General features: G+C 36.8%; 1 protein-coding gene across 2 annotated transcripts in view; it reads right to left on the minus strand.

Annotated features, from left to right (window-relative positions):
• The window catches only part of KDM5A (lysine demethylase 5A), a 97,810-nt gene that overhangs the window by 58,515 nt on the left and 22,809 nt on the right, over positions 1–16,486 (minus strand). For both annotated transcript variants that reach the window (XM_027857286.1, XM_027857285.1), the window contains exons 11-15: positions 9,530–9,711; positions 7,236–7,398; positions 5,860–5,979; positions 2,269–2,463; positions 800–981 (exon numbers count right to left, since the gene is read on the minus strand). In XM_027857286.1, the coding sequence (XP_027713087.1) occupies positions 800–981; positions 2,269–2,463; positions 5,860–5,979; positions 7,236–7,398; positions 9,530–9,711 (842 nt within the window). The remainder of the gene's footprint in view (positions 1–799; positions 982–2,268; positions 2,464–5,859; positions 5,980–7,235; positions 7,399–9,529; positions 9,712–16,486) is intronic.

The following is a 16,486-nucleotide window of genomic DNA, read 5'->3' on the forward strand; positions in this document are numbered from 1 at the left end:
GAAGAAACATAATAAATATCTAATGAGGCTAAATTTTAGCTTCCAAGATCAGAACAAAATTTATGGGAATGGTAAAATAGGAGATATTGATGAGAAAATACAATTCCATTTTTCTAGAAATTTAACAAATGATCATTAAGCACCAAGGGTAAGACAGCTTTTCAGCTATATGATTATGTTTGTAGGCTTCTATACATAGGTCTCCATTTTTCTAGTCGTGTTTGCAGCTTTCTTGCTAGAATTTCAGCTTTCTAGCTGTTTTTGTAGGTTTGCAGCTGGTTTGCCAATTTAATAATAATCTTAATAATAAGAGTAACAATAATTAGCATTCACAGAGTATTTTAAGGTTGGCTAAGTACATCACAAATATCATTAGACCCTCCCAACAACCTCATGAGGTAGGGCCCAATTTTACAGATGAGGAAACTGAGGTAGACAGAAGTTTAGTGAGTTGCCCAGGGTCACACACCTAGTAAGTATCTGAGGACAAATTTAACTGATATCTTCCTGACTCCAGATCTAGCATCTATCCACTGTGCCACCAAGCTGCCTCTAGCTGGGTTTGTAAGTTCCCTACTCAATTTGTAACCTTTTATTAGATGTCTTACTTTTTGATATGCTTGTTAGTTTATAGCTATGTTTTTAGCTTCCTGACTGGATTTTCAACTTTTCAGCTTATCTTACATCTTTAAAACTTTACTTCCATCTTTCTAGCTGTGTTTGCAGATTCCTAGCTACAATGTTTTTACCAAACAAGAAGATGGCAGAGAACTTAAAAGAAGATGATTCGTTTTCATACCTAAGACATTTCTTCTGCATAGGACAAGGGCATAAGTCAGCAGGATGGTAGAGACACACAAGCCGATCAGGGTTGCAGGAACAAGTAAGAGCAGAGAGAAAGCATGTAGTTCTGCAAGCTGAACACTGTCGCTCATCATCAGGAACAAGTTCAAACACCTCTTCTTCAGATAACAGTACACCCTGAAACAGAATTTTTTCACTAAAAATAAAAAACTTTAAAAAGAAAAAAATTACCTACTGATTATTTTCTAGTTACGGGTACAATCATGGAAGGTGCAATTCCCTTTAATGGCAAACCAAGAAACACATAAGCAACAAACAATATCTTGTACTTAAATAATGTAAAAAAAGTATTAGTTCCCACATGTGCATAACATCGTTCAAGAATCAAAAACTATTTTCAACCTCTAAGGGCTTAAAATCTGAGCAATAACCCCGAAACATACACAAAGACAGAAGTATTGTGATCCTTTTCTTATTTGGGGTAGAAACTGTAGCACGGAAGCAAGTACAATGCTCATATTTGTCAGGGATAGCAACAACATCTATGTCATGGGGACAGCGGTGAACCTATGACTAATCTTATCCAACCAGAAGTAAAAACCAACCTAAAAAACTGACTGGTGAGTATACTACACGAAGCTGAAGTAAGGAATTGGAATGGGACAGGACGACAACCCAATTTAATAGAAAGAGAATTAGAGTAGGAGTCAAAAGTTCCATTATCAAACCCAAAAACTGTGCAACCATGAATACACCCTTCTGGGCAGAGTGGGAGAAACTATGGAATGTTGTTTAGACTCAGATTCAATAGACGGGATAACTGTTTTTGCTAAATTACTTTTCTTTCCCTTTTTTGTTCCAGGTATGTGTTCAGGAAATGAGGACAACAAAAAACCAAGATATCAGCAAAAACACTTTTAAATCATAAAACATAATGTTGAGAAATAAGCAAAGAGGAAGCAAAAGCAACAAGTATTTTCCAGGAGTTTGGCTGTTAAAAGTAGGAAAGATATAGGAAGATAGGGAGAGAATGAACTTAAGAGACAAAGAGCAGATGACTGTGAGGCAATCTGCTGGAGAAGACATAAGGGGATGGTATCACAGATAGAGGGAATGGTTTTGGCAAGGAGAAGTGCTAATATCTGAGACTAGAGTAAAGGAAGAAAGAATGGGAAAGGATATCAAAGAGTTTCCAGATTTACAGAAGGGGGAAAAAGGAAAAGCATGATGTTTATAACAGTTGCTTCTATTTTCTTAGTAAAGTAAGAGAGGAGTTTAGTAGCCATGAAGGGGATGGAATGGGAGGTTTGATGAAAGAAGGTTTGAAACACCTGCTGCCATTAGCTCAATTAATCAGATATTGACTCACTTGGGCTTCTGAAGTAAACTATAGTGAAAACTTGGGCTGTACGGGTTCTTCTTATAGTGTATTTCTAACACAGAAGTAGCACTGAGTTTACTCACCATTTGTACAACAGATTCCCTCAGTCGTGTCTCCTCTTCAGTCATAAGGGTCATTTCTTTGCAGACCATAGCAGCAAGCCCTACATCAAGACATTCTGGATCTGCAGCCATCTTGAAGATAAGTTCCTCATGTGAGAACACACAGTGACGCCTTAGTCGTCGATAATGATTCACACACTGACGTCCAATAGGCAGCTGAAGCCATGAAAGGATACCCAAATCGAATTACTTGTCTACGTTACATTCTATAATGCAGAATAATAATAATAATAACTGGCATTTATATAGCGCTTTAAAGTTTGAAAAGTTTTACATACAACACTTCATTTGAGCTTTACAGGCAGATAGACACTATAAACATTGTTATTTATTTAATTATTTATTGGGCTTCGAACGTTAAGAAATGCTTTATAAAGCATTCTAAAAAAATTTTTTTAAATGCTTTAGAAAGTTTAGAATGATCTTCTACTTTGAAGTAACCACAGGATAGATGGTCAGTCGACATATTAAACCCACTTCCCTTGACCTCCACAGTTCAGAGGTAAACAAAAGACATAAATTAAATTATCATCATCTAGTAACAGAGCAAAGCACACTAAAGGCAGACTATTTTTTTTTTTTTGTGGCTAGGCAATGGGGTTAAGTGACTTGCCCAGGGTCACAAAGCTAGTAAGTGTTATGTGTCTGAGGCCAGATTTGAACTCAGGTCCTCCTGAATCCAGGGCCAGTGCTCTATCCACTGCTCCACCTACCTGCCCCAAAGGCAGACTATTTAGAAGACAGGGTTAAACACCTACCCACTATGTCTGAAGACATAAAATCAGCAGATCAAATTAAGTCACTGAGTATATCATTTGGTATTTTAAAAATTAATTGCTAATTTGAAACTGTTTTCAATTTTATTTTTCTTAATGAAAATTAATAATACAATCCCTATTCAGTTGTTTATAAATAATTTATACTGTTAAGAATTTTACTGAGATACAACTGAGTTTAGTCAAGGAAGGAATGTTAATGGGAATTTTTTTTTTAATGAATGCTTTTGTGAAAATTATAAAAACATGAAAATTATTGTTTGTGCTTCCTCTGCTAATAAATGAAAAACAGTCAAGTTAACGGATAGTCTTGCTTGAGTCACTAGTTTCAAATTCTCCCTCACTGATCCTTTATGGAAAACAGCATTGCCTAGTAAGAACAATACCAGATTTGGGAGTTAAACCCAAGGTAAGAGTAATCATTTTACCAGAGATTGTCCAACCTTGGACAAGCACCGAATTTCACCAATCCTCAATTTCCCAACTAAAAAAAAAAAAAAGAAAAAGAAAAAACTAACATGTTGCTTTATCCAATTATAATAAAAGAGATTATCTATGTGAAAACACTCTAAAGAAAAGAATGATATAAAATTTCTCCATGGTAGTAACATACAACCTGGGGCAGAATAATGAAGTAATTACAGATTTAATATCCATAAATCATGCAAGAAAATCACTTTATGGCCATACTATTATTCTAATAAAAAACTGGAATTAATAGCTGATGTTTATATCATTTGCAAAGTACTCTATACCTATTATATCACATAATATATAATATTAAACTCTTGAGCTGGAAAGAAAAAAAACATGACTTGGATTTTCTGCTACCTCCTTATAACTACTTTTTAGAAAGAATGAAATGGAAAAAAAGACTAATGAAAAAAAGGAAAGAAAATCAAGCATTAGATATCATCAACAAACCTGGATGATCCTCCCTAGGAAAGCTTTTGTTTCATCTGTTTGTCAGACTGCAGCAACACTCGCCTGTACTTAATGAGCATGTTATGCTGTTACCTCTCTTTTAAGTTCTAATGAATGTTTTGTTGTCACTGTGGGAGTTACTGAATTCACAGATAGCCCTGAAGATCAGGCTAGTCTAGATAGGTATAACTAAAATTAAGGAGTCACCAAAACCAAAGTAAAACAAAAGTAAAATTGTAAGAGTGGTGGCCATCACAGTCTTACCATATAAGGATCTTCCGAAAGACTATATCCTAACTGTGAAAATATGTTTAATAGGAATGTATATGTAGAGCCTATATTAGATTACACACCGTCTAGGGGAGGGAATCAGGGAAGGAGGGGAAGAAAATTAAAAACTCAAAAACTTATGGAAGTGATTGTTGAAAACTAAAAATAAATTAATAAAAAAAATTAAATTAAATTTTAAAAAGACTATATCCTAAAACATGCAATCTCATGTTCATTTGACCTGATGTAATTATTATTATCACCGCCCTAAGGACAGCAGAGTGTCCCTAGCAATCACTGGTAGCACTATTCACATTACATACAAAAGTTATTTTCATTATATCACACGTAAGTTTCAATGCTGTAATTACTCTTTAGATATGAAACAAAGTTCTTAATTGAAATAGATACAAAATGGCAGCAAAAGTAACAGAGAAGGGGGCAGGGATTACTTGATTTGCCATCAGTGAGAAGAAAATAAGGTCAAGTCCTCTCTTTAATAAAAATCACACTGCTAGACACTTTGTTGTTGCTCTAAGACACTTATGTCATCATACAGTTCTGTATTTAAATGCTACGCTCCCAACCCCAGACCCATAAAATGCGGGTTGTACAAAGCCCAAGTTTACTATATAATCACATTTTTAGTAGGAATGACAAAGTGACAAAGATAAAAGTTATCAATGGTTATTTTTTAAAATGTAGTTTGACAACTAAAAATTTCATCATAAAATAGCCAATCTACTGGTGTGAGCCAGTGGACAGGTGATCCTTGGACTGTGGTAAAGTGTTTCCCACTTGATAAAACCTGTGACAGTTTATATGCTACTAGTATAACTTTTCAGAACCTGAGCTGCCTTCACAACAAAACTGACGCATCAGTGGTTAGAACTTTATTTGACTTTAAATGTTTTTTAAAAGAGCTTTCACAGGGGCACCTAGATGGCGCAGTGGATAGAGCACCGGCCCTGAGGTCAGGAGGACCTGAGTTCAAATCCGGCCTCAGACCAAACATCTGACACTTAGTAGCTGTGTGACCCTGGGCAAGTCACTTAACCCCAACTGCCAAAAAAAAAAAAAAAAAAAGAGCTTTCACAGTATTTTTGTCTAAACATTTTTCAATGTATACCTGAAAATGATTTTCTTTTGAGAGAGTTCATTTTTAGCAATGTGGCCTATATTCAAAGAATAGCCTACCTTTGGATCAATACAGTATTGTTAAATGAATGCCACAAATCAACTCTGCATGTTTAAGTCATCTTTCTGATGCCAAAAATTTGCAAAAGCTTAAAGACAACAGTGCTCAAAAACAAAAAACCTAAAGAAGACACCTATAAAAGCAAAGAACTATGGGCATCAATTGTTCATTTTTAAATCAGACAGGATGAATTAGGAATAAGGGATGGATTAAAAACGATTAATTATAAATCCTCCAAATGAAGAATGTGATAGAAACTCAGTCTGACCTCTCCACTCCAATTTATGCTTCCCACTCACTGCCTACCTAAGCAAACACAGTGACTAAGCTACATATCACAGACTTGTTAGCAGATAAACAACAGCCACTAGCAATAGAACAGACCCAGTCAGCAGTGCAGAAGTTCACAGCTTCAGCGAAATTGTAGCCCTGGTTAAATCCAGAGTGATAGGCACGAGGAAATGTCACGACAAACTCTCCTGCACACTGATTGGTCCTGAATACCTGAATGCAAATTAGGGGATGAAATACAAAAAAGGGTGGGGGGACACAGAGGAGAAAGATATATTTTTATCAGACAGCTATTTTAGAAATATTTTTTCAAACTAGAAACAGCAAGCATCCTACTATATTTACATCAAGAAAAAAAAACGAATCAAGATTTTTAGAAATAGCTAAGAGCTTTTCCTCTGGGGGGGAAAAACCTTTCCTGTTAACACTAAAATTACCAAACACCATAATTAGTAGCCAAAGACATTCCAAAATAACAAATTCTTTATTTTTTTTTTTTATTTTTAGGCAATTGGGGTTAAGTGACTTGCCCAGGGTCACACAGCTATAAGTGTCAAGTGTCTGGTATGAGGCTGGATTTGAACTCAGGTCTTCCTGACTTCAGGGCCAGTACTCTATCCACTGTGCCACCTAGCTGCCCCCAAAATAACAAATTCTTAAAGTACCAAATGTTTCCTATATCTTCAAAACTGTATACTGGCTAAAGCTGGCACTCAAGGGAATTTTCCCTCCATTCATGTTATAAAATACAACGGGAAAGATAAAAATTTCCTTCTAACACATAGGGACACCTTTTGGGAGTTAACCAGACCCCAATATTTGGTATACAGTCACCCAAAAACCAGTTTTTTGTCACTGAGCCAGCTTTGTTCAAAAATACTTAAATTTGCCCTTTGAAAGGTCCTAGAATAAAATCCTTACTCAAGAAGAAAGCAGAATTATTAAAGTTACTTAATCTGGACATTTTCTTTCTTATTCAAGTAAAGTTAGATATCTGTCTCCAATCAATTTGTTAAAGTAGTGCTTTACAAGGTACTTATTACATAGTTTAAGAATACATCTTAGCATTAAAATATTGAATAAAAATGTTTGGATTTAATATATTTATTTCATTAGGTCACCAGATTAAATGATTACAAAATCCTTATATGAAATGCAATTTTCACGAGCATAAAGATTAACTCATAGGGTTGCCATTTAAAACACTTGGCTTTTATTTAACAATGGCTTTTGATTAAACAACAGTGATATAAGTTATGAGGTTGTACTAACATAGCATGAAATGCCTTAATGAACACAAAAGGCCATTCTTCAAAATATTCCACTTAAATAGGATCTGTTAAGTATAATCTGACTCATATTTCAAAATACCCCTTTTAACTAACCACAAAATAGTCTATGTTTACTCAAATCAAAATCTGAAATAACTTCAGGTTAAAAGTACCGAAGAGAGACACAAAGAGACTCACAGGCACGCCGTGTTCCATCAGTACATTGGGGTTCATGATGGTGACTAACTGATGCAGGAGATCAGGCTGGGACTCGAACAGTTCAGGGGCCAGCTCCCTCATCACTTCCTCCAGTTGTTCTGCAGCATGAGATGGGACACCATACCATGTCTTTGGCTCCCCCCTAGGGAAAAAATAGCTCTTAGGCAAGGCACAACAGGTGCTGAATAAGGATAAAGTCATACGGTCAATCCCAACCAACTAACTTCAGTCTGTCCAAAATCCTGACAGTTAGCTCACAAATGAGAGACCACACACAAGTTTGTTAATGGAGCAATATATTTCAATACAATTCAAAAACACAATTCAGCACCTACTATGTTCCAGGCACTGTGCTCTAAAGATACAAAAAGAGGCAAAAGACAGTCCCTGCCCTCAAGAAGCTTACAATATAACAAGGGAGGCAACATGCAAACAAATACATATGAAGCAAGCTACATGCAGGATACGTAGGAAAAAATTAAAAGAGGGAAAGCACTGGAATTAAGAGGGGTTAGGGAAGGCTTCCTGTAGAAGGTGGGATTTTAGCTGGTACTTAAAAAGATGCCAGGGAGGTCAGTTGTCTGAGCGAAGGAGGGAAAGCATTCTAGGCATGAGAGACAGCCACAGAAAATGCTCAGAGCCAAGAAGTGGAGTGTCTTGTTCACAGAATAGCCAGGACAGTAAGATATAAAAAGACATGAAAGACAGGAGAGGGCTCGGTTATGAAGGGATCTGAATGCCAAACAGAGCATTTTGTATTTCCTCCTGGAGGCATCAGGAAGCCACGTAAGTTTATTGAGTAAAAGTGACATGATCAGACCTGGAAAAATACCTCAAAAAACATATACTGCACCAAGCATGAATCTTTAACATCTTCACATATGAAGGATATTTGTGCTAACATTTTGAGAATCTATGGTTCATCATAGTGAGGGGAACCTCACTGACAGCTGCAGGCTGCAACTCCTCTAGGCCTTGGTAAAGGTACATTAGTTGTTCTTAACACTTGCAGAAGTTAGTTGCAAAAGTACAAATGAATATCTTGGTGGCCAACTTTCTGAGGATGATCTTCTTCAAACCTAACTTATGCTCACCCTTAAATAATGGAAGTACAGCAGGCTGTATCCGAAACTTTTCACTTTATAAGGACTAGCTAGAGCTTTGGCTCCAATGACACAGCCTTCAAGTACCCAGGGTCACCTCCATAACACAACGAGGCATTTAATGGATAACATACAGGCATTCTTCTAAAGGATGCTGACACACCAACATGATAAACCATACTACCCATGCCAAGTCCAACAGGTTCAAAATTGTAGTTACTGGTCTTGGTCTCTAGAATACTTTTAGATAACATCCTAATTATGTTCAACTAATAATCTAAACGTCAAAACCAAGGTTAGACCAACAACCTATTAGCCTCATTCTGATACAGTACATCTATAAAACCAAGCCACACTACTAACACTTGAAATTACCAGTCATGCTATTTGCTAGTCAAATTTCTCAATCCAATTCACATGGTGACAAACAGTGGAAACAAAATGGGCTATGGTAAGAAAGTGATGGGACTTTCTACTGCCTTCTGTAGCAAAAGTGGGACATAAAGAGCAAAGAGAAAGATAGTTATTGGAGGTATCAGAACACTAACCAAATGACTGGGAAATTAAATAAAGGTTACAAATACAATTCAAAAGAAATAAATAATGGACATTGCTATATACTCAAGTTTTCTTAGGGTAAACTGTCATTTAAAAAAAACACGAAAACATGGAAATTCAAGAAAATTAGGTTTGGTTTCATATTCATGGATTAACCCACTTATTTGGACTTAAATTACCTACACAGTAAAAAGGCTAACCATTCAGTTAAGTTATTCAGTAATATATATTAAGCTAGAATGAGCTAGAAAGGTATATAAGATTCAACCAGAATTACCTAACATATTGGCCACGTATCATTTGGTCCAAAACTTTTGCCTGTACTTCTTACATAGGTTGGAAGTGAAAGGGACCTGGGATGTTGTAGCCTATAGTAAAAGGAAAGGAGCTTAGCATGAAGTAGCCTTCAATGATATTTCCAATTTCTTTTTAAAATCAAATTTTTATTTTGGGTAGAAAATACTTTTAGATAGGATAGGTCTCCCCAATAAATCACTTAATAATAAATCCATCTGTCCCCTACCCCCAAATGACTTTTAGTAAATATACATATCGAAAAGAAACCTGCAGTGGTAAAGCACAGTGAGGAGGATCATTAAAGGATACTCGTACCAGTGCAGATAGTTGATAGAATAGCTCCAGTGATCCTCAATGTGCCAGCAAAATGAAGAGAAGCACATGCCCACATAGAGCCAAGGCACCTTCATACCAGAGATATCCACGTTGATATGTGCAAGGACAGACTGTTCCAGCACAGGCATGTTATTCAGGTTCCAGCCAGAAAGGGCATACTCCTGCCAAAGGATAAAAAGTATGAGTGAGAGGTTAGAGATGACTGGAATCGGCAAGATTGTATTATGAGGCTCGTAGAGCCTTTTTCTACAACTATATTTCATTATATGGAATCTATGACATTTGAATTTCATTATCATCCACTCACCAATTCTCCAAACAATTCTCTATTTGAGCCTCATCTCAATTCTTTCAATCATCTTTGGTTAAGCTTGAAGCACAAATGCAAGGCTTTTAAATTCTTTGCCTCCCTTAAATCAACTTAGCAGTTAATATTTTTTGATGACCCAATGTTATGTGTATAAATAATACTGTGGCAGGTATTTTAGGGAGTCTGATGAATTTTAAGACACAAGTCTCTCCTCTCAAGAAGCTTATAATCTAGTTGGAGACAAGACCCACACATATGAAAATAATCAAACGAGAAAAGGTAGTATAGTTTAGTGCTAAATAAGTGATAGACAGTCGTAATTCATGGCAGAGAATAATCACTGTGGGCTGCGGTGATCACAGAAGGTTTATAAATGATTAAATTAGGACTAAGGTTTGAAGGATAGGGAGGACCAAAGGCATTTCAGGCAAGAGGAACAGCACAAGTAAAACCACTGAGGGAGGAATGCATTAAGATAGGTTCTAGTGACACTGGGCAAGAAGCTAGGCTGGAATAAGGGACTGATTTGGAGTAACCATGAAAAAGTGGCTGGCAAAACTGGTTTAGGCCAGACTGTGGCAGGTTTTGAATACCAAAATTAGTTTAGACTTTATTATCAATATAAGTTTATACCACTTCAGGTAATGCAATGGGAAACTACTGAGGGTTTGTGATCTGAAAACTGTTTTAAGATTAATATACAAGCAGTATGTAACATTGATTAGAGAAAACAAAGACAAGAAGCAGGGAGATAACAGTAATATCCAAAGGCTTTAAAAACTAATTGATCCCAAAACCCATCAGGTACATTTTATATCCTATTTAAAAAAATATTCAGGGATGAATAATATATGACAGATTGTAAAATATCTAACCAATAAGTAGGTATGTCAAGAACTGCTCTGGTTTCTGGACTTTCAAAATGACAGTGAATTAAGACTTAGAAATTCATGTCTGACTCTAGTACCAGACAATCTGATGCTAAAAATAGATCGTCAATGTCAATGTCTCTACTACAGTGTCTGGCGAGGAAATTATGCCCCAAATAATTTTAGCTATATGGTAGGGAAAAGGCATGATGCTAATTACAAACAGAACAATGATCCTGAATCACAGAAGACACAAAGCAAGGCTGCTCCCATTCATCTTTTCCTTCTGCTTTCTCACCTAAGGAGAATGCTCTATGGACTAGAAATGACAGACAAAAATATGGCTAATAGGTAACTTAAAACCAGGATAAGATAAGTAGGATGATGAATTTTGTTGTTCATACATTTCAGTCACTTCTAACTCTTCAGGACTCCATTTGAGGTTTTCTTGGCCAAGATACTAGTGTGATTTGTCATTTCCTTCTCCAGCTCATTTTACAGATGATGAACTGACAAAAACAGGGTTAAGTGACTTGTCCAGGGTCACACAGCTAGTAAGTGTCTGAGGCTAGATTTGACTCCAGGCCTGGCAAACTATCCACTGCACCACTTAGCTGCCCAACAGGATTATGGTTACAGCATACTTAACAAATTCCAAATCACCCAGGCCAGAAGAACCACATGTAAGAGTTCTGAGAACTTGTGGACATGGCAGTAATCTCTAAATTATCATGGAGGACAACAAATGTACCACAGGGAAAAGGGAAAATTCTATTCCAAATTTCTAAACAGGAAAGAAAATGAAATCTACCAACTACAGGCCAGTGAACTTGACTTCAAATCCTGGCAAAATGTAGAAGAGGTTATTAAACGGCTCATTGATGGACATCTAGAAAAGGAAATAGCGATCTCAAAAACCAATGGGGCTTCATCAGGATGTCACATTGCAACGTTTTAAAAAAAAGTTTCAATAAGACATCTGCATTTAAAAAGAAACAAAAACTCATTCATTAATGGTGGAATTGAAAACTTCGAGGGTAGGGAGAGAGGTCTTTTGCCTCTTTCTGTATCCTCAGCATTTGGCACACTGCCTGGCACACAGTAAGCACTTAATGTTTATTGACTGATGGATGGAAAACTTCAATCATTTGACACCTGCTGGGGCATGCACTCACACACACACTCACACTCTCTCTCTCTCTCCCTCCCTTTCCTTTTTTGCTCCTCTCTCTCCACCACCACCCCCAAATCAGAGTAAGCTAATAACTTCTTGAATTGCCTTAATGCAAGCTGAAAGAACCAAAAAGGAGAAATTCTACACTGGATCTGTTTCTCGCTTGTTGGGGTGAAAATGATGCAAACATTGAGGAAAGTGACCCAAGACTCCTGGAGTTGGTGGGCATAAAAAAAGAGACAATAGCATGTCCCCTTTACTTTGAGTAAGCAGATTTCAAAAGGCTCAGAAAAAAGCGAGGCAGGATCCCAAAGACTAAAGTTCTACAGAAATGAGTCCAGGAGGAAGGAAAACTCTCGAAAATAAAATTCTAAATACACAAAAGGAAATTATTTCAGTGAAGTAAAAAAGGGGAAACTGTTTGAAGAGACTGATGTGAATGCACAGAAAACATTCAAACCAACTTTTTAGATTTTTATAAAGTAGATATGTAAGACAGATGCCAGGAAAGGTAACAGAACAAATACAATAGCACAGTTAGTTTCTCTCACGGTCTTAGGAGTGCCACTTGGAGTGAGCTGAAGCAGGCAAGAAACATTCAGGACAACAGAAGGGAGTTAGCTACACTGGTGCAGTGGAAGGATAAGAGGATACTTGTCCAGGTGGGTGGAGCTGCAGTGACCAACAACACAAGTCCTAGCTGTCTAATTTTTATTTTGCTTGTTTTTTTCTTTGCAAAGGAAACTAGCCTTTGCATGGGGAACAGAAGATTTAAAGGGCTACAAAGGAGCGTGATGTCCTATGGAGAGTACAAGAGAACCTTGTTAGTCTTAATGGATTAAAGTCACCAACCTCAGGTGACATATACCCTCAGTTAGAGAAAGATTCTGGCAGATCTGATCCCCGAGCAACCATCAGCAATATGCAAAAGATGACAGAGAACAAAAGATACACCACAGGACTGGAAAAAGGCAAATGTTATCCTGATCTTTTCATAAAGGAAAGAATATGTGGCCACAAAAGAAAGAAAGAAATTCTGCAAATTACATGCCAATGACCTTGACTTCAATTACTGAGAAAATTCTAGAAAAGCTCACTAAAGAGATACTTAATGACCATCTAGAAAAATAAACGGTCAACACAAAAGGCTAGCGTGGCTTCATAAAGAAAAGGTCATGCCAGACTAATTTTATTTCCTTTTCTGAGTTAATGCTTAGTGGCCACAGAGGAAAGAACCAGGAACAGTAAATAAAAAATTCAAAGGCAACAAATTTAGGGTTGACATAAGAAAAAAATTCTTACAATTAGAGCTAGCCAAATGCAAAATGGGTTGCTTTGAAATGTATTGGATCCTACCCGTAACTCCCCACAACAACTAGAGGTCTTCACACAAAGTCTGAATGGGCACTTATTGGGTATATTGTAGAAGAGTTCCTTTTTCAGGTATGAGTCATACAAGATGGCTTTTGAAGTCCCTTCTATCTCCAAGATTAAGTAACTCTGTGGTCCATACTAGATAATAACTATAAAGAATTGCAGCCATGCCCTAGGAGCTTTGTGCCTCCTATGATACTTGAAAAGGGATTATGGAGGGCCAAGACAAGACAGACAGAAGAAATGATTTGCCTAGTATTTGGCTATGGGTAAACAGAAAACATGGCCACAGTACCACTGAATTTCTTCATCGTAAGAAAGGTGGTTAAAAAGTAAAAAGAGAGACTACAGCTGCAAAGAAATCTGAGAATATTTCCTACAAAAATTAAAGATATGGCAGGGTTGAAAGTCAGGGGTTTCCTATATTAGTACAATTCATCTCCTTCTATTTCCCACTTCTTCAGAACTAGAGAACACTGATACGCTGTTTCTTCCTATTACATGTGGAGGCTGAAGGAAGGAGGTTCGGACATATAACTTTACTGGCACAGGGAGTGCCTGTGGTGCTAACTTCTTCCCTCCGTTCATACTAGCAGTTCTTCTGTAACTTAGTCTTAGAGTATTGCCTGGGACACTAACAAGTTAAATCACTTCTCCAAGACCATGTGAGGTAGGACGTGATACTTGGAATCTGACTCCAAAACCAAAACTCAGTCTACTTTGGTTTGTTCTTTTCCATACATAAAACTAAAAGGAAAAATGTGAATGATACATGCCCAGGAACAAAAAAATTAATAGCAGAGAAAAAACTCAGAGGAAGGAAAGAACAGCAGTCAACTGATGTCTCCTTCCCTTAAGCAAATCATAGCATTAATAATCTAACATTTCTTCATAAGTAGTCACATATGTAAGATTAAACAGTATCCTCTTTTTAAAACCTTAAAAAGCACAACATGTGCTTTCCAGCTCTCCAATTATCCTGTTAAAACCATTTCTTAAATTGATTCAAATGTATAAGAATAAAAGCCATTCCCCAATTGATAAAATGGTCAAAGGATATGAATCAGCAGCTTTCAAAAGAGGAAATCCAAGTTATAAGTAGCCATATTAAAAAATACTCCAAACCACTAATAATTAGAGAAATACAAATTAAAGCAAATTCTGAGGTTTGAGAGTTGACCAAAAAAGGAAAATGACAATGTTCAAGAGGCTGATGAAAGACAGGCACATTAATGCACTGCTAATAGAGCTATGAAATAGTACACTCAAAGTTTCTAAACGGTACATACCCTCTGACCCAGCAATATCACTACCAGGCCTATACTCCAAAGAAATCAAAAAAAAAGAGGAAAATGACCCATACATACAAAAATATTTATAGCAACCCTTTTTATGGTGGCAAAGATCTGGAAACTAAGAAAAGAGTGCCCATCAATTGGGGAATGGCTGAACAAACTATGGCATATGAATGTAATGGAATACTACTGTGCCATAAGAAATGATGAAAAGGATGGCTTCGGTGAAACCTAGAAAGATTTGTATGAACTGATGCAAGGAGAACCAAGCAGAATCAGGAGAACAATTTATACAATAACAACATTGTGAAAACAAACAACTCTGAAAGACTTAAGAACTCTGATCAATGAAATGACCAACCATGATTCCAGAGAACCGATGATAAAGCATACTACCCACCTCCTGACAGAGATGTGATGGACTCAAGGTGCAGAAGGAGACATATATTTTTTTTGGACATGGCCAATGTGGGAATTTGCTTTGCTTGACTATGCATATTTGTTACAAGGGTTTTCTTTTTCTTTTTTTAAATGGTGGGGGGAAAGGCTGGAGGGAAAGAAAAATCAATTTTTGTTAATTGAAAAAATAAAATATAATTTTTAAAAAGGCTTGGTGCCAAACACACACACACACACACAGAGTTTCCCTCCCTCTCTCAAAACCATTTTTTAGAAAACTGATGCTCTTTCTCCTTGTTTTTATAATCAGCCTCTTCCTCATTTGGTGAAAGCCCAAATGTTCATCCTACATCTAAAAAGCAACGTGTTGCTCTTGATTTGGGCCTTCCATTCACAAAAACATCATGGCTTTCTCCTGACCTCCACTACAGAGTTAGACTAGAACAAGTGAAACCCACCCAGAACCAGTGAAAGTGTAAGAGAACATAAAAACAAAAAACACAAAAAAAACCTAACTAGCTAGGATAACAAAGAGTTGGGTAGTGCTAAACAGGAATTGGGCAGAACTGGATAGGACTATAAAGAAAATGAACGGAATCAGGTCTAAAGTGATTTAAAGAATAAGGAAAAGTGGTCTAACCATTCAGGAAGGTAATTTGGAATTAAGCTTTAAAAAAAAAAGTCCCTTTGACCTAGAGATCCTACTACTAAGAGGTCAAAGACAGAAACATCCCATATATAACAAAACATTCATAACAGCACTTTTTATGGTAGCAAAGAACTACAAATAACGAGCTTGGAATGGCTAAACAAACTGTGGTACACAAATATAACAGAACATTACTGGGCTATAAAAACAATAAATATGAAGAAGTCAGAGAAGCATGGGAAGACATCTGAACTGATGCACACTACAAAAGCAGATCCAAGAAAATCATGTATAAAAAGCAAACGGAAAGAACACTCACAAAATTAAACTGAATACTGTGTAATTAGAATGACCAAGCTTGGCCTGAGAGAAGAGATAAGAAAGTGCACTTCCCTGCCTCCTTTGCAGAGGTGGAGTTACAGAACACTACATGTACTATCTGTCTCAGCTGGTGTCAGTTAGATTTGCTGAACTTCTTTTTTCTCTTTTCTTTTTGGCCTTTGTTACAAGGGATGATAGAGGGGCTGGGAAAGGTGATGTCAAAACAAGTGTTATCAATTTTTAAGACACCATATTCTTTCTAAAATGTGGCTCCACTAGATGTAGTTAGCCACTTATTTTTACTAGATAATTACAGAGGTAAAGGAAAAGAGAGAGACTAAAATAAAGGGCAGAGAAATAGGCAATTTCCCTTTTTTTTTTTTCCACACAACCATAGAACATTTTCCCCGGGGGCCTGGAAAGTAGACTTAGTCATGATCATATTGAAGCTCGTGTATGTATGTGTTTGTGTGTATGTGTGTGTGTGTGTGAGTGAGAGTGAGAGAGAGAGAGAGAGAGAGAGAGAGAGAGAGAGAGAGAGAGAG

This window comes from Vombatus ursinus, unplaced genomic scaffold (genome assembly GCF_900497805.2).
Source record: "Vombatus ursinus unplaced genomic scaffold, bare-nosed wombat genome assembly UNPS02012082.1, whole genome shotgun sequence".
Classification (NCBI taxonomy): Eukaryota; Metazoa; Chordata; class Mammalia; order Diprotodontia; family Vombatidae; genus Vombatus; species Vombatus ursinus.